This window comes from Anastrepha obliqua, chromosome 1 (genome assembly GCF_027943255.1).
Source record: "Anastrepha obliqua isolate idAnaObli1 chromosome 1, idAnaObli1_1.0, whole genome shotgun sequence".
In the NCBI taxonomy this organism is placed as follows: domain Eukaryota; kingdom Metazoa; phylum Arthropoda; class Insecta; order Diptera; family Tephritidae; genus Anastrepha; species Anastrepha obliqua.
The window spans coordinates 174,347,165-174,370,949 of record NC_072892.1 but is presented as its reverse complement, the minus strand read 5'-3'; the positions used below and the strand labels follow the sequence as shown (position 1 = coordinate 174,370,949).

The 23,785-nt window shown below is 36.1% G+C and overlaps 3 protein-coding genes across 6 annotated transcripts; 1 reads left to right on the top strand and 2 right to left on the bottom strand.

Annotated features, from left to right (window-relative positions):
* Positions 1-281: 281 nt before the first annotated feature.
* On the bottom strand, positions 282-1,153 carry LOC129238692 (uncharacterized). The gene is made up of 3 exons (XM_054873812.1): positions 965-1,153; positions 833-895; positions 282-770 (listed from the first exon to the last, which is right to left on the bottom strand). Exons 1-3 carry the CDS (start codon positions 1,151-1,153, stop codon positions 612-614), a joined length of 411 nt encoding a protein of 136 aa, XP_054729787.1. The 3' UTR covers positions 282-611.
* A 2,429-nt stretch (positions 1,154-3,582) lies between these two features.
* On the top strand, positions 3,583-7,902 carry LOC129241475 (uncharacterized). The gene is made up of 9 exons (XM_054877816.1): positions 3,583-4,008; positions 4,074-4,676; positions 4,745-5,086; positions 5,310-5,516; positions 5,578-5,716; positions 5,784-6,056; positions 6,130-6,334; positions 6,396-6,471; positions 6,540-7,902. The coding sequence occupies exons 1-9, from the start codon at positions 3,760-3,762 to the stop codon at positions 7,506-7,508; spliced, it is 3,063 nt and encodes a 1,020-aa protein (XP_054733791.1). The 5' UTR covers positions 3,583-3,759; the 3' UTR covers positions 7,509-7,902.
* A 3,881-nt stretch (positions 7,903-11,783) lies between these two features.
* LOC129241450 (ras-related protein rab7) lies at positions 11,784-23,322 on the bottom strand. 4 transcript variants are annotated; one of them, XM_054877778.1, is made up of 5 exons: positions 23,198-23,322; positions 13,543-13,798; positions 13,232-13,450; positions 12,994-13,131; positions 11,784-12,911 (listed from the first exon to the last, which is right to left on the bottom strand). In XM_054877778.1, the coding sequence occupies exons 2-5, from the start codon at positions 13,720-13,722 to the stop codon at positions 12,822-12,824; spliced, it is 627 nt and encodes a 208-aa protein (XP_054733753.1). In that variant the 5' UTR covers positions 13,723-13,798; positions 23,198-23,322; the 3' UTR covers positions 11,784-12,821. The 4 variants fall into 4 exon arrangements, with proteins under 4 accessions (XP_054733753.1, XP_054733777.1, XP_054733770.1 ...); XM_054877802.1 differs by having other exon boundaries at positions 23,210-23,306; XM_054877795.1 differs by lacking the exon at positions 23,198-23,322 and adding an exon at positions 22,993-23,096.
* Between the last annotated feature and the right edge of the window lie 463 nt (positions 23,323-23,785).

Here is a 23,785-nt window from a genome sequence, read left to right as displayed (position 1 = left end):
TATGCTAACTATGTAAACAAACATTAACATTAACATTGACTTACAATTTGTACTAATAAAATCAAAGATTAATTTGTTTTTAATTTTTACGAAAATTACTTTATTACGAGTTTCAACTGTTAAATAAATTAATTGTAACCATACCACGTATTTTATTTAAGATTAAATGCAAAACAAAAAATTCAAATGTAGCCAAGAACATTCATGCCCTTTAATTCATTTTTCAATTTTCATTGGAATAATTATTTAAAATTTGTAATGGTATTTGCCAAAAGCGCTTCTCAAAATAAAGAATTTGCAGAAAAAAAAAGCCAAAAAGGTGCATAAAAAAGCGAAAGAGCTGCCAATCACGTGTTAGTCCCAGTGGTGCGATTCACTAACATATTTTTATCGATATTCGCTTTGTTATCTTTCCTTAACCACAATTTTTACGATTTTGCTATTCAGTAACCCATTTCATTACGAAAATCGACAAGGCAAAATCAGCTGATTGGTTACGATGTCGATTATCGCAATCTAAACGACAATAATTTTGGTGTTGTTAAATCAAACGATAAAGAAGAATTAGTAATTTTAATCAGAACTGTGAAATTTTATGATCAACAACTTATTTAAAAAGTGCGAGTATGTCTTTTGAGTATTTGGCTAATGATTGGCGTTAGATTGTTGAATGTTTCCGCGGTAGCGCTTAAACCATTCCCCAATACGGCTATTGCCTCCGCCATCATTTTATTCGCCTGGGCACTTGCAGAGCTGCTTTCGGCTAAGATCTAATAAAAAATAGCAAGAACAATTAATAAAATGCCACTTTTATGTGTTGAAAATAAATTACCTTTAAAGCATCTGCTTGTTGTTTCGCGACTTCTACGGTTTCTACACTCGACTGGGCTAGCATCTATTAAAAAACAATCACCAATGGACAAATATAATAAAATTATTTTACATAAAGTTCAAAAGAAATTACCTTTAGTGCATCTGCCTGTTTTTCTGCTATTTCCAAATATTTCTTCCGAGCATCACCGTCTTCTTCCATGCGCTTTCTTTTCAAGCTCGCCCGTGGTGTTCTCCTGTGTGAGATGTGCGAATTACCTGGCGTCCTTAAAGGCGATGGGACTTCTGAAATCATGCTTTCATCATTCGCTTCGATACCCATTTGGATTACCTAACAAAGCAATATACAAAAAGTATTAATAAAACAATAAATTCAAATAAACAGTTATATTATTGTACTTACTTTATGCAAATATAATTGATAGAAAACACTTAAAATTGAATCTAATAGCTTGGCTAGTATGTTTCTTTGTTCTTTTTCTTTGTGTTAGGCGCTCATTTTGACATTTAATTTGACAAAGATGCCACTCTCTATCAGTTTGAATAAATAGAAGAAAACAGCTGTTCAGTGTTAGTTAACATAAGTTGGTGAATAGCACAATCGACGGTGCAATCGACATATACTGTCGACAAAACAAACAATTGTCGAATCGATAAGAGTTAGTAAATCGCACTACAGATGTTGTTTTAAAATAAAAACATTGTTCAGAACGTCGAGTTATCGATATAGAAAGTTGTTCAGTAACACTTAACACCACAGCAGTAATATTCTCAACAGAACGCCCAGTTTTCGGTCTGCCAGTACTTTTTCAAACCTCTGCAGAATCATTTTTTTTTTATTTTTTTCACCAACCTTTGAATGGATTCCTCAATCGGATGATTGTTTTCACCAAAAAATCACCAATTTGGAAATGTTTTGTTCTTAAGGATCGACCCTTTTCATAATAAGTTTCAATAATTTTAATGCGTGGTTCTATCGAATAAAATTGTAAATCTGGCTTCTTGACAAATGTCAAAGATGAATTATCCGTCTAGGAATTACTCACTACTGACATCTCGGCGTCCTTTTTGAAATACCCTTTATCAAGCTTGTAAATAAATGGTTTAGCAATGATTATAAAGAAATATAAAATATTATCGGTTGTTCTTTTAGCAGCATGAAAACTATCTATATCGAAAACTAGGGGTTGGCAGCTGAGAATGGCAAATTGCATTTATATTTCTGTTCAGTAAGATTTGGTAACTCATTATGAGTTATTTAATGCCAGAACAAAGCTTCCAAATGGTGGAAATTTACTTTGAAAAACAAAAAAAAATGTGTTTGCGTAGTTCATAGAGAACAGGCGGCATCATCGGTCCCTTATTCTTTTCGAAATGTGAAAGAATCTTCTGTTACAGTGAATAGCGAGCGCTATCGAGCTATGCTCATTGAATTTTTGTTTCGAAAAATTGAATTTTTGATTTAAAATTTAATCAGCTAAGCATAGACGGCATTTAGTTTCGGCGCAGCTTGTCATACAGCGCGGTTAATTATCGATTTATTGGACTGATCGAAGGTACTACGTAACTCGTAGCCGCGGCGGACATATGCCGGATATGTAGTATAGGGTGGGCCATGTCAAATTTGCTTTTTGAATCGGCTTTAAAAAAAAAACTAATCAATATTTTTTCAAACTTTTTTTTTTTACTTTGAAGATTGAACATTGTCATTTATGAATGAAAAATAATATCGTTCAAATGACTGCCACGACTGGCTTTACAGTAGGCCATTCGATCAACCCAATTTTTAAGCACATTTTCGATTGTTTGGGCTCCAATTTCATGAATGGCAACTTCGATTTCGTGTTTTAAAGCATCAATCGTCTCTGGATGGTTCGCATAGCATTTGTTCTAAACGGCTCCCCACAAAAAATAGTCCAACAGGCTTAAATCACAGATCCGAGGCGGCCAATTGGGCCAAAGTTCGAGTGTAACTTTGGCAGTGTGACAAATTGCACCGTCCTGTTGAAAGCAAATGTCGGCCATGTCATCTTCTTCAATTTGTGGAAACAAAAACTCGTTGAGCATGTTACGGTAACGCTCGCCATTTACTGTAACCGCGGAAGAAGAAGAAGACTCACCACTTTGGAAATAGGTTTTCAATATTTCCCAATTTCGTTCAAGCGTATAGTGTCCCATTTATGTAAAATGTCAAACCTTTAAGTAAATTATGAACACATTTGACATGTCATTTGTGTTCCCATTCTCAAAAAAATAGGTGGTTCAAAAAGCAAACGCTATATGGTCCATCCTGTACAATGGTATCCTGACTGAGTGCTTGGACTTGTCCAACCCCCCATAAATCTAATCTAAATCTAAAATGCCGGATATGATATTTAAAAAATAAATTCCATGAAATTATCTACCAGATATAATAAAAAAATTCTTTCCAACAATATTAAATTTTTATTATTATTTTAAGTTTTTATTATTTATTTTCTTAGGCTCTTAAAAAACACCCGATACTATATGCTGGTCATTGATTGATGCTTTGATTTATGCTAAATGAGAGAGAGAGTAAGAACGTAAAAATAAAATTATAGCTGATGACAAGAATTCACTAAATGGTTAAAGATGAACAAACTTAAATGAAAAAAGCCAAATTATTAGAAATTAACATTAACGGGGCATTTGAATTGCAAAAAAACTACAAAATAATTCGAAAAATTGTGCATTACGAAGCACTGCAAACAGCTGATCTCCTAGAGAACGTTCTCTAACTCTCAGCATTTATGCTTGTTTTTCGACTTGCTCTCTTGACCGTTTCTTGTTTTCTTTTCTTTTTTCTCTGTTGACGCCTTTGACAATCGAATTTTGAAGCATGTAATTTTGTCATGTATTAAAAGCAAACTCAATATATAACAAACGGATAATTTGATTAACAAATAAATGAATCGGGAACTAGTTGAAAACATCTTGACCGTGCTTAAAACTTCTACGGACAAGAGTGTGGTAATCAAGGGGCTTGTGAAGTTACGAACAGACGTGGTGAAGGACCATGGAGGCATTGTACTTTTCCGGGTAGCTGGTGGCGTACCACCAATGGTGCGCTTCCTCAACAAACCACATGAAAAAATTCTGGAGGTAGCCTTGAGTATACTTGGAAACTGCTGCACTGATGAAGACAGCTGCAAAGAGGTGAGTATAAATGTTCATAAAAACAAAAGCTGAACTCTGATAATTTCTTCGCTTTCTAATTATAGGCGCTGCTTTGCAAGGTGGCTTCTCCACTCACCACCATTTTGAAGTCAATTCCTAATCCTATCATACAGTGTCGCGCTTGTCGATTGTTGGGAAATCTTGCTAAAGGCTCTGCCAGCCAATTACTTGCCGCTCACTGTCCTGCCATTGCTCAGGCCGTCTGCCAAATCATTACCGAAACCAGCGATGTGAATACGCGCCTTATGGGCTTTCGGGCATGCAGATTTCTGCTGCCGAGTGAGCAATTTGTACAACACTTTCTCGCGGCAAATGGTTTCGTAATGATGATACGAATTTTAACAGCTGTTATGAAAGCAGATGCACACCCCCCCACGCAAGAAGAACTTTTGAAAAATGGAAGTTGCAGCCCTCCTGCAGCGGGCCTAAAAAACAGTCAACATCGTGAAAAATATTTTGAAGAAGTAGCACGCAACCTGGAAGGTGTGCGTAGTGATATATTCGATCATGAAATGTTAAAGAATCATCCGCGCGCTTTGGGCGACTACGCTATGCCAGAAGAACGTGCTGCCTTAGAACTGGCTGGTGAAATATTTAAATGTTTACTAGTGTTGGCTGAACTACCAATTGGGCCATCTGGTTGGAAGGCAAGAAGCAAATGCTAATGAAAAAAAGCAGAAAATACTTTATTGCTAATATTCATTTAAACTTTCAGGCGCTAAGCAGCAGTGGCTGCACTTTTGCACCAATTACCTTTTTTATTACGGAAGAAAATCCACAACGCGGAGTTGCTTTGAAAATCATTTCAAACTTCTCAAAGCAACTAGATGCCTTTCACATGCTCAGCTCTGCTGATGCAGTCGTGGCGGCTTGTGAACTCCTTGTTACGGAAAATATGGCAAGACCTCTAACAGAAAGTGAAAAACGTCATTGCATTCATATTATTTGTATGCTCTCGCCGGACGCGTGTAATCGCGCCAAGATACGACGCTCAGGCGCCTTGCGAAAATTGATTGCAATGGTGCGTGATTCGCAGTCAAATACGGAAAAATCTCAGGTGAGGAGCTAATTATGAATGTCTTGTTAATGCGTAGTTAAAATTATGGTCTACGACTTGGTTATTGTTGGTTGTAGCAAATTTCTTGATACTTCAGGGCTAGCACTGCCTCATTATTGATTGAATTATTCATGATTTGTAATTTAGAATTGCAAAATATATCACAAAGAAAATTTAAGTGTACATATTTGTATATGTATGTATGTGTATGCTATTTTCCCAGATTTTATATTTGCTGAACAACTTTCAATATGATAATATGAGCATGGACTTAATGCTCAGAGAAGGTCTGGTGCCAGTTATTATAGGTGAACTCGACACTTTTCTCACCAGCGATGATGAGTACCACAAGAAAAAGCGTGAAGAGAAACAACAAAGCTCAAAGAAGCGCAAGCTACCGAAGGATGCTTATGTAGAATCCAAAAACAAGGTAGTTTGTTCCCACATATTTCACACTTTAAAAATGAGATTGTAACATTTATGGCTTGCAGGTGATTAAGGTGCAGGATCGGGCTTTCCTCATTGACTGCGAGTCTCCCAGCAGTTCGCCGCGTTCATATAACACACCCTCCAGTCCTTGCAGCTCTCGCGGCATGTCGCCAGTTGGCAACAATGTGTTTAAATTAGAAGGTGAGAGCCTTCATTAATGATTGAAGTACCATGTTGTGACTCTATACTGTGTTTTTATATTTTTGAGATGACGCTTCCGATGACGAAACGTATTCGCCCGTTTGTAGTGATGAAGAGGACGACGAGGAGGCACCCGCCGAAGCAACAACAGACAATGAGGCAACACCAGCCAATGTCGTTGCTGTTGAAGACGTTAATCTGCCTATTAGCCAGAGTGCCAACAACAATAACACTGCCGATAATTCGGAGATAATGAGACTGCTGGACATTGCCTGTCAAACGAATGAGACAATTGAAGATAATATGCTTGATAAAGAAGAAGATGAGGAACAGAGTCAAGGTATGATTTGACCAATGCTGCACGGGTAAAATAAATAAATTATAAGAATAAATAAATTACAATTTTTATGCAGATGTGCCGTATCAAAAGCTACCACAACTGGGCAGTATGCCACGCAGTACGCTGGATCACCTGGAAAATTTACTCTTCCGCGTTACCTTGCTGGTGAACAAGCGCGGCGAGTTGGGCAAGCCTGAAACTATGAACACGCTGATAAAGGCCATCAATGTGTTTGGCGCCAACAATAATTTCGGCAGCTCCTTAACAAATATATTGCAGTAAGTTGTGCACGAATTCAGGTGTCCATAAGAGCCTCATTAAATTATGTGTTTTTCGCAGGGAGAGTCAGTTCTTTGCACAGGTTATTCGCAGTGGCATAGCGCATCAGTTGTATCAGTTGACGAAAAGTGAAGAGGTTTGTTGCATTTTCATTGCTGATTTTTCCACGAATTTTTTATTGAAATGCACAATTTCCCATTATAGATGAACAAAGACGGATTTGGTTTTTTGGTTACCCTAACTTGCGTTGGTGAATCCAACTATGGTAAGGCCGAACTAGCACGCTTTCTACGCGGTGATGATGAGGATGCTCAAAAGCGTGCCGCAATCACTGTCGCGTATATAATTAAAAGTCAACGCTTACTGTATCAGTTCCTAAACGACGGGAATGCGCTTAGTTTGCTGCTACAAATTATTTTGAGTGGTAAGCGTGATGAGTTCACAGCAGAAGCAGTGGATGCTTTAACCGCCATGTCGAAGTATACACTCGGCATATCAGTGCCTCGCATCAATGAGGCTATGCGCGCAAGTGAGCGCTATGAGGAATTTGTTGATGACGAAACCAGTGCGCTGCATGAAAATTGTGATATGCGTTTTGTAGTGCACACAAAGCACACCAAGTCAAATGCTGGCGAGGATGCACTCATTTCTGCAACTGGCGATGTGGAGCAAATTGTCGAATTTAATAAGGACTTGCTGTGTAATACCAGCGAGGTATTCAACACAATGTTGAATAGTGATTTCAGGGAACGCAACGAGGGTGAGATACATTTGCGCACCTGCTCTGTAAGCGGTTTGCGTTACTTTCTCAACTTGATAGTGCGTCGGTCGCAAAAATTGAGATACAACATACCAAATGCGCATAATTATCATGCAATACTTGAAGCTTTTGAGATGGCACGCGTGTACATTATAAATGAAATGGAGCTGTTCTTACAACAAATGCTGATCGGGTTGTTGGATGACACGAATTGCTTAAATGTACTCGAGTGGGCACTACGAAACTACCATGCAGAATTAACCGAAACTGTAATCAACTACTATTTGTGCTCAACCCTAACGACGGACGCCAAAGTTAAGTTATTCCACACTGCTGACTATTCCGAATATTCCACCGAGTGGTTCCAAATGATCATCGACGCTATATTTACACGCTGTCGAAATGGATTTTAAATAGCATGACTTTTTCAGTTTAGTTTAATTTTAATATTTTTACTTTTAGAACGCTCATTAACTGCATTAAAACTTAGTATCAATTCATATTGAAATATATGTACATATGTTTGTATGAAACAAAAATGGAAGCAGCAAGCACTTGAGTCAGACAAAGAGATACTTTGTGCCGTTATGACATGCAACATTGTTTGAAATTTGAAAGAATTCGTTTAATCTCTGAAATTCGATTACTGTATTGAGAACTATTCATATGTTTGTATGTATTTATGTCTAGCGATATCGAACTATTCTATTTCGTGTACATTTTGGAATGTAAGCGAACGGTACAATTTAAAATATGATAATTATGTAATAAATAAAATGAGTTGAACATGAGCATAGTTATAAAAAATGCATAAATTTAAGAGTTATACCGTGGGCCGCCACAACTCGCCGTAGCCGAAGGGGTTGGTGCGTAACTACCAGTCGAATTTCTGTGCATGAAACACCAATTTCTAGAAAAAGTGTTTTCTAATAGAGGTCCAATGCACCTTCTCCTTGAATACAGCGCTAGAGCGCGGAGAAGTTTGAAGCATCTCGGTCATTGGCAGCCAGAAGAAAGGCACATAGACACGCCATTTTGCCAAAAAAATTTATTTTGCTTATTTCTTGGATTAATAACTGGTAATGTTAAATACTTAAACGAAATCTGTTTGGTTTTTGAAGTGGAGCTTCTGAGGCGTCGATGGACGAGCGAGAATGGAGATTAAAATTTCAAGGCCATGCAACGTTTTGAGTATTTTCGTTCCGCGAGAGAGAAAAAAGATATAACGTAGAGGAAAAGGAGAGAGAGAGAGCAGTACCTTATATATATCTTAGATACACTTTAGGCTATTTTTCCTGAGTTTTTCCTTGTGGTTGCTAATTTCTAGTGAGAAATAACACTGCCTACTTTTTGGCGCTTGTTTGTTGGTGCAAACTTGTAGGAAATATATTTTTGGTACCTACTTTTTGGCGTTATATTTCCTTGGTGGCCGTTGTTTGGGGCATTTTTTGGTCCCAATTTTTTTGGCGTTTTTTTTTGTGCTTACTTTTTGTCGCTTATTGCCGTTTCTTGGCTAGTGCTTGTGCGTACTATAAAATGCTATCCATTCCGGCGTCGGATTTATTGGTATTGCCTTGCGGTAATTTGTGCCGTTGCTAAACGCTCGGAGTAGTGCGCGTTGTATCCACGGCTTTTGTCCCGCGTTTACCTACACCGATCGACCCTTCTCCGTTTTTTGTAAAGTTTGTTTATTTGTATTCTCTGCAAATGTTGTGAATTTATTTAGATATATACTCTTTCTCTCTCTCTCATTCTTTCTCGGGTCTCTCCCTCTTTCTTTGTCTGCCTTGAAAGTTTCACTTCTGTTATGTGTACTACGCTACATGCACTTTTTTTTAGTTTCAGAGGATCCAGTTCAGAGATATAGTGGTCACCGCAAAACGTCTGTTTTGAGAGGAGCTCCCGGAGATCAGCTGTAGCTCCTTTCAAAATAAATATTTTTACAAATACTAAGTCTTAAAATACAATTAAAAGATAACATAATATGAGTACAAACTTGTACATTAATAAATTTAAAAGTTTTCTCAGAAAACATTCTGGAAAATTCGCTTTTTTCGGTCTTCTAACTGTATATAGCACCTTGATAAGGGAACTGAGTCGGGATGAGGTACTGTGATACGTAGACGGACAAAATAAGTCGATAACTCTTGAACTAGACAGACAATTAACGACATTCATCGGGAGACACTTACCACCTTCTTAAACTTCCGATCCCCGAAAGCCGTAATCAGGGTCCAACTACCACCCGCAGCAGATGAAGAGCTCCAGCTCCCGCGTAACATTGACACAATTACGTTCTGGATACTCTAGCATATTAAACTCCTACCATGTGAAGGCACCCCGCACGATATTTATCACTTTTTCACATGCGCTATCCATTCCACTCATCTAACACCCCTCTCCCTCTGGACCCAACCTGTCGAAACAGCAAGTTTCCTGGGCCTACCGTTAGATGAGCTAGACGAAGACAACCATACATTACACTGACAGAGTTTAGTGTGCTGCTACAACAACAACAACAACCACGAGGTCATGTGCAAACCTCCAACGAATCTAAATCTGATAGTGGTCTTCCCTCAGCAGGCAATGGCAACCCTCCGAGTGTATTTCTGCCATGAAAAACTATTGCGCAAAAAACTATTTGCTGGCCGGAGTCGGCTTAAAAGTTAAGGTTGCTCTATTTGTGAAAAAACATCAAGATGCAAGGAGGAGGAGCTCGGCCAAACGGCCAAATGTGCGCTTCGGATCATCGCCTTATTCAAAGTTCCAAATCAGCGACAAATTCTACTCCTCTGATAAGGTAGTATTACATTTTGAAGTATCTGAATGTACTTGACCGTATCCATACTACCTTCAATACGATGAATTGGTTCGACACCGTTCCACGAAAAGCAGCCTCACGCCATTATTGAGCTTTATGATTGGTGAGACGAATTTGAGGTCGAATGCTGCACGTTTTGAGTGGTATACGGTTCACTAGACAGGGCTAGCTCGCAGGGGCTCCAGCTCTTGGTCGGGAAAAACCCGAGTCATTCCGGTAATGTAGAACCGCGTGCCACGTTTTGGACGCCGCACGTACTTCCATACCAACTGGAACTAAACTCTATTTATTTTCCTTTCGTTGCCCCATAAAATAGAACGCCAATGATTTTGAGACCACAATATTTTCTCTGGAGCAAACTCAATTCGGCGTTGTCGTTGCTATGCTGCCATAGACCGTGAAGCTCTGCTTCTGCCAATCGAAGCGCAACTGTTCTAATCGTTATTGGCTTTTCCAGGAGAATGAAAATTCAGTGCAGAAGTGCATACTCATACCTCTCATCATTGGGCGATTCTTATTTAATATATATCTTCTAATAAAATTTAAATTTTATCTAAAATATATTTATTTACATTCCCCATTTTAATCACAATTTTTATTAAAATTTAGAACTTTTACGCTATTCGCAAATTTTTTTCGTGTATTTTTATTTTGCGATTAGCTGTTTTTCTCGCTTGCAAATTCCTACAAGGGAAAATTTATCCAGTAAAAACTGCAACTTCCCCAAATTTGGCCCAATTTCAACAAATCCAGAACTGACGAGTTGTTAAGAAAACCACGAGTAGACATACCTAGAATTACGCCAACAATAACCGGCTACTGGCCTTTGGGGAGACCATACCAGGAAGATGGCGTGGCCGTACAACGATAGATGCAGAAAGCTGTAAGCAAGGAGAATCTAAAGAAACAGTCTTTCATTACCTGTATGAGGGCCCAGTCTAGGTGCTCTACGACAAAGAACGCTGGGGAATCCCCCTCGATGGTCAACTTGAAAGAAATGACAAGAAAGAAAATACACGATATTGTCTGCTTATAGTCAAATCAAGATGATACGACTAATAAAAAGTAGCGGTTCTACGAGTGTTGTATCAAAATGGCATTTTTGTGCTGTGCCACTCAGACAACACCTCCACCACCGCTCAAAATGAAATGTCATTTTTCTCTCTAAATTTCCCCTACTTTGCAAGTTTTGGACTTCGTTTTTATACCGTTAAATTCTTGACTATACTTGTGATTTAGCTTTCATGAATAACGAAAGTGAACGTCAGTTGGCGCACGCGCGGTGGGTGTGATTGTGTGAGGGTACGAAACGTGTCGAAAAAAAATTTCTACCAACTCATTTTATACCGGCTGAAATTTTTTTCATTGAAAATTCCGCCCGCCGCCGAGATGTATTAACGCAATGATACATTCTTGCTTCGGCTCACGGTTTATATTATTTATTATATTTTATATTTTCATGTGTCAAAAATTATGTAAAAAAAATTTCAATCGGCATAAAGTAGTTTTACTTTTAAATTTATTTTACAAGTTCGCCTGTTCAGCTGACGTATTTTCCCCCCTCTACGGCGCAACTGACCATTTTTTTTATTCTACTAACTGTCAACAATAACAAAACAAATTTCAGCCGGTATTAAATGAGTTGTTACATTTTTTTTCGACACTTTACACAGCATCCCACGCAGGTACCCATCGCTGCTGGACCAGCTGACGGTTGGCTTCGTCATCCATTGGATGGCGTCTGCCTTCAGTATTAAAATCAGTCGGCATGAAATGATGAGGTCAAAATGACCCCTGGCTCCCGGACTATAACATGTCTCCGTACATGTATGGGAAAATTTATATTATAGCAACCACAACAACGCAATTTAAATGTAATCATATACAGTTTGAGATTTATTTATGTACTTTATTTCAAAGATACTTTAAATTTAGCTTATTTGTGTTTAATAAAAACTGAAATGTACATAACTACACAGAAAGAAAAAAATATATGTGTTCAATTGCGTATAAACATTGCAAAATTACATTAACCAATATAATACTCAGTAAATCATAAATGTAAACTGAAGAAATACACACGCCGCAAGCAAGGGTGTTATAAATTTGCTCCCACCCTACCAACCAGCATACCTGTTCATGTAATTTACATATCATTTTATTCTCTACACCGCAGCAGTATTCCAGCGCACAAACATATACACTTTTAGCTCATACTGTATAAACTTATTACTACTATATGCAGTGGTGTGTTGAAAATCACTTTAAAGAGATTTTGTTAAACTAAATATTACTACCTGCGTTTCACACACAATTATTTCTCTTAAAAAATGAGTAATAAGTTGCAATTTACAATGGGCACACAAAATCAAGTGTTTACAATGTTAAAAAAAAGGAAGTTAAATATGTGACGAGGCCAGAAATAATGTGTATTTACATTTACACATTTCAGTTTTGTTTGGCGAAATTTTTACGCTTACTTCTGCTGTTTAATTATGTTGTTTGATCGGCTTAAAAAACTGCTTTTACATTTTTTCATTTCTCATTTATTTCGTTTGGTAAATTATTTTACTTAATGTAACCTCCTTTTGCATTATGTATCGTTTTATCATCGTTTATCATATATGTTTAATTTTGTATAGTATTATTTTAATAATAATATTTATATTTAAATTATGTTCAGTTGCGAAACTATGCAAATATATTATTTAGGTATTTTCGTTTTCTTCTTGTTGTTGTGTTTTTTCACTACTATTCCAATTGCATCTGCATCTATTTGATATTGCCAGTTTTTGCTATAGTCGCTAACGCGTTTTGAATATCTCTATATATTTCTCATTTGCGGTAATTTCACAACTACATGTCGACGCCGCAAAGGCTAATATATTTAATAGCGGTAATTACATTAGCACTGGCAGTTATCAGCATTACCATTGCGATTGTTTCGGTCGGTATTAAGGCGGATTTGATCAGGAAATTCATTATATAGTTCAACCTAAAGGATTTTAAAGAAAATTAGTTGGGTTTAAATAACATTTACAGACTTTAAAACGGAACAAACAGAACTGGGCACTTACCTCGGCTTCCTGAGCAAGCGCATTCTTTGCAATGGTCTGGAATGCCAACTCCACATTAGTGCCGTCCTTTGCTGATGTTTCGAAGTATGGCAAATCATTTTTAGATTGGCACCACTGTTGGGCACGTCGCGTGGACACCTATACGCCATACAGAATGCATTTTTTTAACGAAATAGTAATATGTTGTTTTTTTCTTTAATATTTTCATATTGGTTAACTGTGAAATCTATGTATGCACCTGTCGGTTATCCATGTCAACCTTATTGCCCAGCACTACGAATGGAAAGTGATCGGGATCTCTGGGACTGGCCTGTATCAAAAATTCATCGCGCCATGAATCGAGATTCTTGAATGAATTTGGTGATGTGACATCGTAGACGAGCACACAACAGTCAGCGCCACGATAAAAAGCCACACCAAGCGATTGAAAACGTTCTTGTCCAGCAGTATCCCAAATCTTTGAAATAAATAGATCGTTATTGTATTATTTTAATTGACTTGAATAAATATACTTATGTACATATGTATATAGCAATTAAGTGAACTTACTTGCATTGTGACTACTCGGTCGTCAGCAATGATTTCTTTTGTACAGAAATCAGCACCGATCGTTGCCTTGTATTGATTTGAGAAACGTTTATTTATATATTGATTCATGAGTGACGTCTTGCCGACGCTACTATCACCGAGAATGATCACTTTCAGCAAAGACTTCTTGCGAGATGCCATAGCTGCTTATTTCGTTGTGATTCCTATAGAGCTTTGCTTTTAACTGAGCTATGTGAGTGGCGTTTCGGTGATAAGACTAGAAAAAAAGAAGAAAATTGTAAATGTTTTACTAATTTGCTGACAGTGGCGCTGCTTTGAGGCCAGTTGATCGTAAATATTATTGTACCCTAATTCGATCTACGGTGTAGAATAATGTCCATTCGCTTTATATATAAATGTCTATATCAATATCAAATAAACCACTTTTCAAAAATAGCCCGACTTCTTCTTTGCATGGATGCATGTATTGAAATATGTATTTGACATACATTCGTAAGTATGAACACAATCGCCTCAAGGGCAAATATCAAATAGATAATACCCAGAAAGTATTACACCAAATTAGCTGCTTACATATATTTGTTGTTGTATTTACATGCACACATATGCAGGAAATGAATAACGCAGACGATTGATGAGTCAGCTGATGGCTAGTTATTCAATGATCACCAAACAATAGCATTGAACAATTGACTACTTTGTAATGTGAGAGTTCTTGAAATTCTAGCGGTATATTTCAGAGATAATTGACATTGATAGAGGCGGAAGTGAGAGAAAGTATGGCAAAACAGAATACCCACTTTTAGTTATCAGTTACTGCTACAACAACAACAACAACCCACATTTAGCAGTCATCCCTCTTTTTTGAAATATTATACACATTTCTCCATCAAAAACAACAACAATTAAGTGTATGAAGTGCACTAAAACATGTATAGGTCATTGATAATGAATGCTTAGCAATGAATGGGATTTAAATAATTAAATTTCTCTTAGTTATATACAATTGATTTTTGCACCGATGAGATTGCTGGGGCGTAAGTAAAGTTATTCTGTCTTTACACTGCTGTATGCTGATGTATGTATGTACATCGGAGCTCTTTTGTGAGATAAGCATTATCACAACTGTGTAAAAATCTGCAGTTCATGCCGTAAATGTATATGTAGGACACAGTATATACAGTGATCGTCACGAATTTGTCACTTTATGCCACGACAACATTCTCTCTACAGTTTTTCTTCTTAGCAAAATAAATGCGTGTTAACATTTTCCTAGGAGTTATCTACTAAGTAAGGAATGAGGTATCTCATATATTCCTTGCTTCCACATAAACAGTATTTAGTTGCAAGTACAACCAATTAAAGCTGGACTGGAATGTAGTAAATGATATTTATAAGTTACTCAATTTAGCTGATTCTAATTTGTTTAATTTTTCTTCTAAAAGCTGTCGGCCCTCGGCAGGTAATGAGAAACCTCCGAGTTACAAAAAATAATCAAATATCTAAACTTCTGTTCTGCACATAAAAACATTTTGTGGTATGATGACTTGAAGTTCCATTGTTTTGGGTCTGATGGAAAAGAGAATAAGCCTCTATAAAGCATGGCGGTGTTACTGTTATGGTATATCCTGGCGTAGGTCAAATTTATAAAACAAACAGCCATATAGAACAACATCTTTATATGTACAGTGGTTCAAACGTCTAATCGTACATGCAGAGGGCTCATCTTAAATATTAGTTCTAAAAGAGAAAATTTGTTTAATTTAAAATAATATACACTGATTTTATTTCATAATAACTTAATTTATTTCGTCATATACAAAAGTTTTAAGTTTTCACAACATTTAAAAAAAAAAAAAACAAAAACAAACAAAACAAAAGAAATTCATGTCCAAACGAATAATCGTACATAAGTAGACGTCGACTGGATACCGTTATCCTATAAGCATTTTTTTCAAATTGCGTTTTGCACTGGACTATAAATAAATTCTTATTTAGTTATCCAGATTGCTTTAAGTGATAAACTTAATCGGTACGTAATGGCACCTTCAGGAAAACAAGCAACGGTAGAAGAACGAAAATTAATAATTAAATTGCACGAATTAGAGAAATCGCAGTTTTAGTAAATAGAGCTCATTCTACCGTGCAATATATCATTAAAAGATATAAAAATTACCTCTCTATTGTAAATAAAAGTCGTGTTGGCCAAGGCAAGAAGCTAAGTGACCGCGATGAACGTTTGGTTTTAAAGGAAGTGAAAAAAATGCTTTTGTAACAGCAGTAGAAATTAACAGAACATTAAAAGAAAAGACTGATAAGATAGTTTGTGATGAGACAATCCGAAATGTTTTGAAAAGAAACAATTATCATGGCAGAATAGCACGAAAAAAGCCATACATAAGTCCTAAAAACAAAAAAGCTCGCATGAAATTTGCTACAGACTATATTACAAAAGATATTAACTTCTGGAAAACGGTAAAAATAAAATAAAATTTAAATTATTGGCACTAAATTTCTTTTTTGACAGGTATTATTCACAGACGAAAGTAAATTTAATTTAAAAGGGTCCGATGGAAAGTGCTACTTATGGCGAAAACCCAATGCAGGATTTGATTGTAAAAATACAAAGCCTACTGTGAAACACGGTGGTGGATCAGTGATGGTGTGGGGGTGTGTTTCGAGTTCAGGTGTTGGAAATATTGAATTTATTGATGGCAATATGGATAAATACAAGTATTTAGATATTTTAAAAAATAATGTGAAGCAAAGTGCCAAGCGTTTGGGGATAATAGACAATTTTGCTTTCTACCAGGACAACGATCCAAAACATACATCAATGGTTGCGAGGATGTGGCTTATTTATAATTGTCCAAAACTACTCCAAATCCCCGCACAATCACCTGATCCTAACATAATTGAGCATGTATGGGAGGAATTGTCTAAAAGATTAAAGGACAAAGTCTTTCGAAATGTTAATGAGTTGAAAGAAACTCTACGAACTGAGTGGTATAATATTTCACAAGAAGTATGTAAAAACTTAGTAGAATCGATGCCAAAACGTTTGAGTGCTGTGCTTAAAGCTAAAGGACTCTCTACTAAGTATTAATTTTAAAAATATTTAGTTTGAGAGCATAAATTCAGTATTGTACGATGATTCGTTTGGACATGAATTTCTTTTGTTTTGTTTGTTTTTGTTTTTTTTTTAAGAAAATGTTGTGAAAACTTAAAACTTTTGTAAATGACGAAATAAATTAAGTTATTATGAAATAAAATCAGTGTATATTATTTTAAATTAAACAAATTTTCTCTTTTAAAACTAATATTTAAGATGAGCCCTCTGCATGTACGATTAGACGTTTGAACCACTGTACATATGTATATAGGACGAGAAATGTAAGAAGGCGGTCAAGAAAAATATTTTTTTTGTTCGAAAATGCCCTGCCAAAATACTTCAGTCTCAATGGTGTACGGTGAACTTTTTTTCTTCTAAGGTGATAGGGTAAACGACAGCGCAGCAACATTTTAATCAGTTTCGATTTTTTTTTTAAGTTATTTGAGATATATCATTGTCTAATAAAATCCGTTAAAAAAAATCAACGAAATTTGTCAGCAACTGCAATCTCACACTTTCGGTTAGGTTTGGTAGTGCTGGCTGATCTGTAAAAAGATCTCACTTAGACCTCTAGGGTCCCTTGTGGTACCAGTGCTATGTATTTGGAGTCGAAGTTAGTATTTTAAGCAATTCTTAATGCACGTCTTCGCGACACTTTAATGCACTAAAATTTATTAAGCTATAAAACTGCATACTGAAAAGCTTTCCAGAAATTCTAATTAAATACTGTGGAAATGGTTTTCATTCATGGAGTTCTCTTAATTTCTGCACACAACTTAAAACCTTGCTTTATATGGTTCTTGTTAGAAAATCTGCTATGCATAAATTTACAAAAAAAAAAAAACAAAAATGGCAGTTCATTTCGATAAATAAAAATAGTCAAAACTGGTCCAAATTTGATGTAATTTCGTTTTGTCACGCGGATTTAGTATATTGGCTTAGATTTTAATAAAATAAATCCAATACTTTAAGGATTCGGGCCCGGGCAACTCAGTATCGTGCTAAAAAAAATCAAATATATGTATTGGAGTTGATTAATTCGTTAATTATATTATTAAATACTCCCAAGTCTTTGTTTCAAGTGTAGTTTCCTACTCATTTAGCGATCCATCCATAGCGTAATTTATATCAGCCTTGGGTAACTTTACTTTTTTACTTCAACTTCTAATCTCATTGGTTGTTTGTGGAGTTAATGCGCTGGGTGGCTTTTTCCACCGAGATGTTGAATAATCATCACATTCGTCTTCCTCCCCTTCAACCAGTTTTTCCTATCCAGTTTTTATTATTTTTAAACGTGTACTTCATTTTTCACAACTACAACCACATCATTCACGCCTCTAATTCAATTTTGACCATCTTTATGTGGTTGTGAAAACTTAAGTTATTGCTTTTCTTTGTTTGTATTTTTTGCAAGTTTCTACGTAGAATTTGTACCTTTTTTTTGCAAATACGCAGTTTTCGCTTTTTCACCAATATGACCTATTTTGCACTATTGTTATATTATCTATTAGAACAGGAAAATTAAAACAAAATATATTTAACTAGCAACGATGATTAAAACATCAAAAACCTCGATAATGCTCAGAACGACTGACAGCTAAACTGACTAAATGATAAACACAAAAAATACCAATAAAAACGAGTAATGAGGAAACTGTGTGAGGAGTGAAAGCGAATGACGTAGCCAGCAGAATGGTGAGTTTTTATGATGTAAACAGTGCTGCCTGATATGGTAAAACTATTTCTAAAATAAATTCCTTCACACTTTCCATCATATGAATCAGTACTGGTGATTGGCTTAATTTTTAATTAAAATATTTTCTGTTTTAAGAAACAAAAAGGTGCATAAATAAATAATTGCAAGTTTATGAATTTATCACTTCTCGTGCTCAATCGCTATATTTTTGCTGCTCTCTGTCGAATATACAAAAAGAATGCCAAATACGCATGCGTATGTGAAGGAACCCCTTTATATCCTGTTTAGTGAATAGCATGAACAATTACACGAGATCTATTACTTTAAGGACTACTAAGGGCGGCCGCCGTAGTCAAACGTTACTACCATTCGGATTTCAGAGAGAGAACGTTGGTTCGAATCTCGGTGAAAGACCAAAATTAAGAAAAACATTTTTCTAATAGCGGTCGCCCCTCGGCAGGCAATGGTAAACCTCCGAGTGTATTTCTGCCATGAAAAAGCTCCTCATAAAAATATCTGCCGTTCGGAATCGGCTTGAAACTGTAGGTCCCTCCATTTGTGGAACAACATCAAGACATACACCACAAATAGGAGGAGGGGCTTCGGCCAAACACACAAAAAGGGTGTACGCGCCTATTGTATATAGATATATATATTGCTTTAAGGAGAAAGGAAAAAGTAAATTTTCCCAGTGTCCTAATGAACTCATTCGAATTTAAAATGAATATTGGCAAAACCAGTCTAACCTTGGATTTACACAAAGCCATTCTCTGAAGACAATGGAAACTAAGTGTTAGCTGTCCAAAAAGAGAAAAATTTTTTGTATAACCTAGACCGACTAGACAGTATAAATACAATTCACTTTTAATAAGCCGCCGTTAAGGCCGTTTCGTGCAAATTACTTCCTCTGACTTCGATTTGTCTTTGCAAAACTGTTTCGTGTTAGCGTCAAGTAATTTGGCAATACATTAATACTTCTTTACTTACGCATTCATAAGCCTCTCATTATCTTCGCCACTGTCTTTGATTTTCGAACACAGTAAAATTGGCAAATGATTTGTCGACGATGCTTCGTCGTAATTCGGGAAAGAAAGGAAAATCTAATAATGGAAGAGCGCGCAATTGGGAGAAATCTTTTGTAATTTGGAGATGGATTGGATTTATTATAAACTATGCTTCACTCTACTCTCTACTCTTCTCTTTTTTTATTCAAAAGAACAACTTAGTACTAGTTAAGGGGCGCCAACCCTCTAAACCCACACATACTTGAAATTTAGTTTGATTTTTTCGTCATTCCAACCTTGGAGCTGGCTCTAAACAAACAAGGAGTGACGCAAACTCGGTTATGACTAAGATAAGTAACTAACTTATTTATAGTCGGATTTAATTTGACATTGATAATGCGACAATATCTCTAGCCTGTACAGATGGCTCCGCGGTTGCAATAACTTGTGAGGATGTTTAAAAGAACTTTCAGCCTATTTTTCGGGATGTCCATAAAGTGTTTAATCCTCTTGAGGTTGTACCCTACTGTTGGGACTTTGCTTAGAATTTTTATTGGGTTGAGTTAGTATAACGCCGCATGAACAATAATGAATTATTCAACCGCTGTAGGCGAAGGGGTAACATTTAGAAGTTCCGGATTTGAGACCCAGTGTTGGCATGAAACACCAAATGATAGAAAGTTATTATGTAAGTATGGGGAATGTTTATGCTGCTACAACAAAGTTTTTCTAATAGCAGTCGCTTCTCCGCAAGTAATAGTAAACCTCCGAGTGTTTTCTGTCATCCTAAAGCTTCTCATAAAAAAACATCAGCCGTTCGGAGGCTGTCCCTCCATTTGTGGAAAATATCAAAACGCACACCAGAAATACGGCCAAATACCCGACAAAGGGGTATAAGCGCTAATTATTTTTGTAAATATAATTAATTAGTTAATGAAACTTTGTGGGGATATTAGTGGGGTGCCGGAAGAACCTAATTAACTCCTAACATTCGGTTTTTTACAATCATTCCCTTCTTAGTTTTTAATTGAAAGTGACACGTACATATGTCAGGGATATACAACAATTTCGACGACTACGGATACACAAGATTCGATATTTTAGAGAAGACCCCAGAGTGATTCAACATGATACAAAAAAGTGCGTGTAGCGTAGTACACATAACAAAATTCAAAGGTAAATTTGGTGAAACAAAAATGTATTCTTGTATTAAATCAACTAAGATAAAAAGAGAAAGAAACAAAATAGTGTAAATATGCTGATGGGATAACTCGAGTTGGATTGATCAGGGTCATTTTTTTTTTAAGCTCGGGCTAATGTCGCGTACGTGGGTACAAGTTGTACGCAAAAATACACCTAAGCAACCACCCGACACACATGTTGAATGGTTTACAAACATTTTTGATATCATCACTAGTTTAGCAAACCAAAATATAAAGAAATCGGAATCTAGCCTTTTCTTGAACCAAGAAAGGTTTTCCATGTTTTCGTTTTTAATAATTTCGTCACTTCTCAACTCTGCTAAAATTTTTCTCGTCACAGCGCCAGAAAAATTCTTAGAAAGTGATGTTCGAAAACAATGTTTACTGTGCAAATGCAAAATTTGATTCTATAGTTATAATACGTTCACATATAAGTAGTTAAAAAGCGAGATTTCCCATATAAAATTTCTCTCCCAAAATCTGAGGTTCTAAAATTATTCTAGGTTAAGTCACAACAGTACGAGTATTGACAATTTTGTAGGTAATCTGCCATATGTGAACGGGTAGGTTAATTTTGTGGATTTATTGGGAATTAATGCATATGTGAACGTACTTCGGGCGGCCGCCGTAGCCGAATGGGTTGGTCCGTGACTCTCATTCGGAATTCACAGAAGGAACGTTGGTTCGAATCTCGGTGAAACACCAAAATTAAGAAAAACATTTTTCTAATAGCGGTCGCCCCTTCGGCAGGCAATGGCAAACCTCCGAGTGTATTTCTGCCATGAAAAAAGCTCCTCATAAAAATATCTGCCGTTCGGAGTCAGCTTGAAACTGTAGGTCCCTCCATTTGTGGAACATCAAGACGCACACCACAATTAGGAGGAGGAGCTCGGCCAAACACTCAAAAAGAGTGTACGCGCCAATTATAAATAAAATAAGAACGTACTTGGCTGGAATTTAGAACAATGTATATTGCGCAATTTTTGGCAAACTATAATGTTTTTATTAATGAAACTTGGTGGAGATGTTAGTGAGGTGTTATAACTCCAAATTATTCGGGAAATAATAATTTTGTAGTTATTTGCCTTCAATATGCCCTCGGGAACTTCACTATAATTTGCCACATTACACTATATATTTTTTAACACTTCCCTAAAATTCACCAAATATACACTAACATCCGTGTTTTTACTGATTTTTATGCTTATATTCGAATTGCTTTTATTAAAATTAAATGCAAATTCATTTGTCTATGCAATCACTTTCCAATTTTAAATGCGAGTAAGAAAAAGATTGGATGTTTTAATTTTGGATTCAATGGTTTTAACACGGAAAGGAGTTCTACGCAAAAATACTGTGGATTGCGTAGCCGGAGTTGGACTGATGAGGGTTATTTTTTAAAGCGCGGCCGAAGGCCGCCCACGCGAAAAGAAGTTCTACGCAAAAGTACTGTGGATTGCGTAGCCGGAGTTGGACTGATGAGGGTTATTTTTTAAAGCGCGGCCGAAGGCCGCTCACGCGATATGGAGTTCTACGCAAAAATACTGTGTTAATTAATTTAATCTAATTTTAATTACTTTATTATTTTTACTGATACGCTTAATATCATTGTTTTTAAGTTTAAATGAGTTGTATGTTTTTATTTTCAAAAATATTTCTCATCTTAAAATTACAGCAAAAAATACTGCAGTTTTACAATGAACCTTCCACAGAACATCCCTGCATACGAACTTCGTTTTTATTTCAGGTGCATGGCAACACCAACTTTTCGCTAAATTAGAGAACTTTAACATTAAATTACTTAAAAACTATAAGCCTCCGGCAGGTTCGGTTTTCAGTTTTAAGATGGGGATACACCCCTCTATCCCCCCTTTTAACCTTTTTTTTCAAAGCGATATACATTATACTAAAGTTTTCCCCTAACTCTTCGCTAATTACACAACTTTACCAAATTATTTACAAACTATAGATTCCTATATCCTCCACCCTTTACATTTTTTGTGCAAAGCGTATAGCCTAGTACTAATTATTCCTCTTTTTTTATTTACCGAAAAAAGGAACTATGGTACTTTTGCAAAATGGAGGCGTTAACTAACTTAACACTTTGTGAAAATTACACACCACAGTCGATACTGTATTTTCCCAACACTGTAAATATGGTGACATATTGGTCAGATCGGAATCATAAACAAAAGCAGAAAAAGCAAACAAGAAAAAGGTAAAGCGGATAACAAAAAGATTTAAAGTAGATTAAAAAACGCAATTGGATTGAAAACTTGAAAATTGACGTTGTCCATGTAAAACGAAAAATATTCATTTTGAATAGCGTCGTTAAAACGATTTCGATTTCTATATATATGCAATGACTAGACCGTACCGTTTAAGCGATAAACGAAACTACGCCAAATACATATACATACATATATATATACGCACACTTCCTTTTAATTACGTAGCACTTTTCACAGCACTAAACTTCGTTGCTTTTAATTGCCTACTAATCCCATCATTTTTGTTCAATGGGGATAAGTGGTCGTTTTTCTTACAATTGTGGGAAATCGTAGCTGAAAGCAAATAATTCTTCACTTCTTAGAGCGAATAAAAGAAAACTTGTAAATGTGTATAAATAAATATGAATTACTTATCACTGTACACTTAAAAAACGTTTTCTACGACACAAATTTCTAATATTTCCAAGAGCTAGAGAAAACAACTCGTTTAGAAAAATTCACTTTTAATAAATACAAGACAATAAACTAAAGGTATTCGTGTTGCCAGCTTTTAATCTTTTCACTTCGTTGTACGTGACTACTCGTTAGGGGGCGCCATGAGCAGATTACACATGGTTGCATTCATTTCGAACTTTGTTTTTGTGGATATTTTATAATAATTATATTGTTTTTAGAATCAGATACAATAATTTAAGTTGTGCGTACAAATATTTGTAGCTTAAAATGCTGAAAAAGTCAAGTTTCATAATTTCAACACGGGAAATTTATTTTCGAATTTCTCATAGCGACATTTCTCTTCGATCTGCCCATGCGGCAGTTGGGCTTCCGCCAATATGTACGCCAGCGGAAATTGGAAAGTCAAACGTGTTGCCGGAAGCATAAATAGGAAAATTACTTCAAGTTCAAAAAATATAAACGACCAGTGCGCATTTTGTTTCCAAGTGAGTGCTGCATTAGCTTAAACAATCGCCATCAAAAATTTGTTGGACTCTAATTTT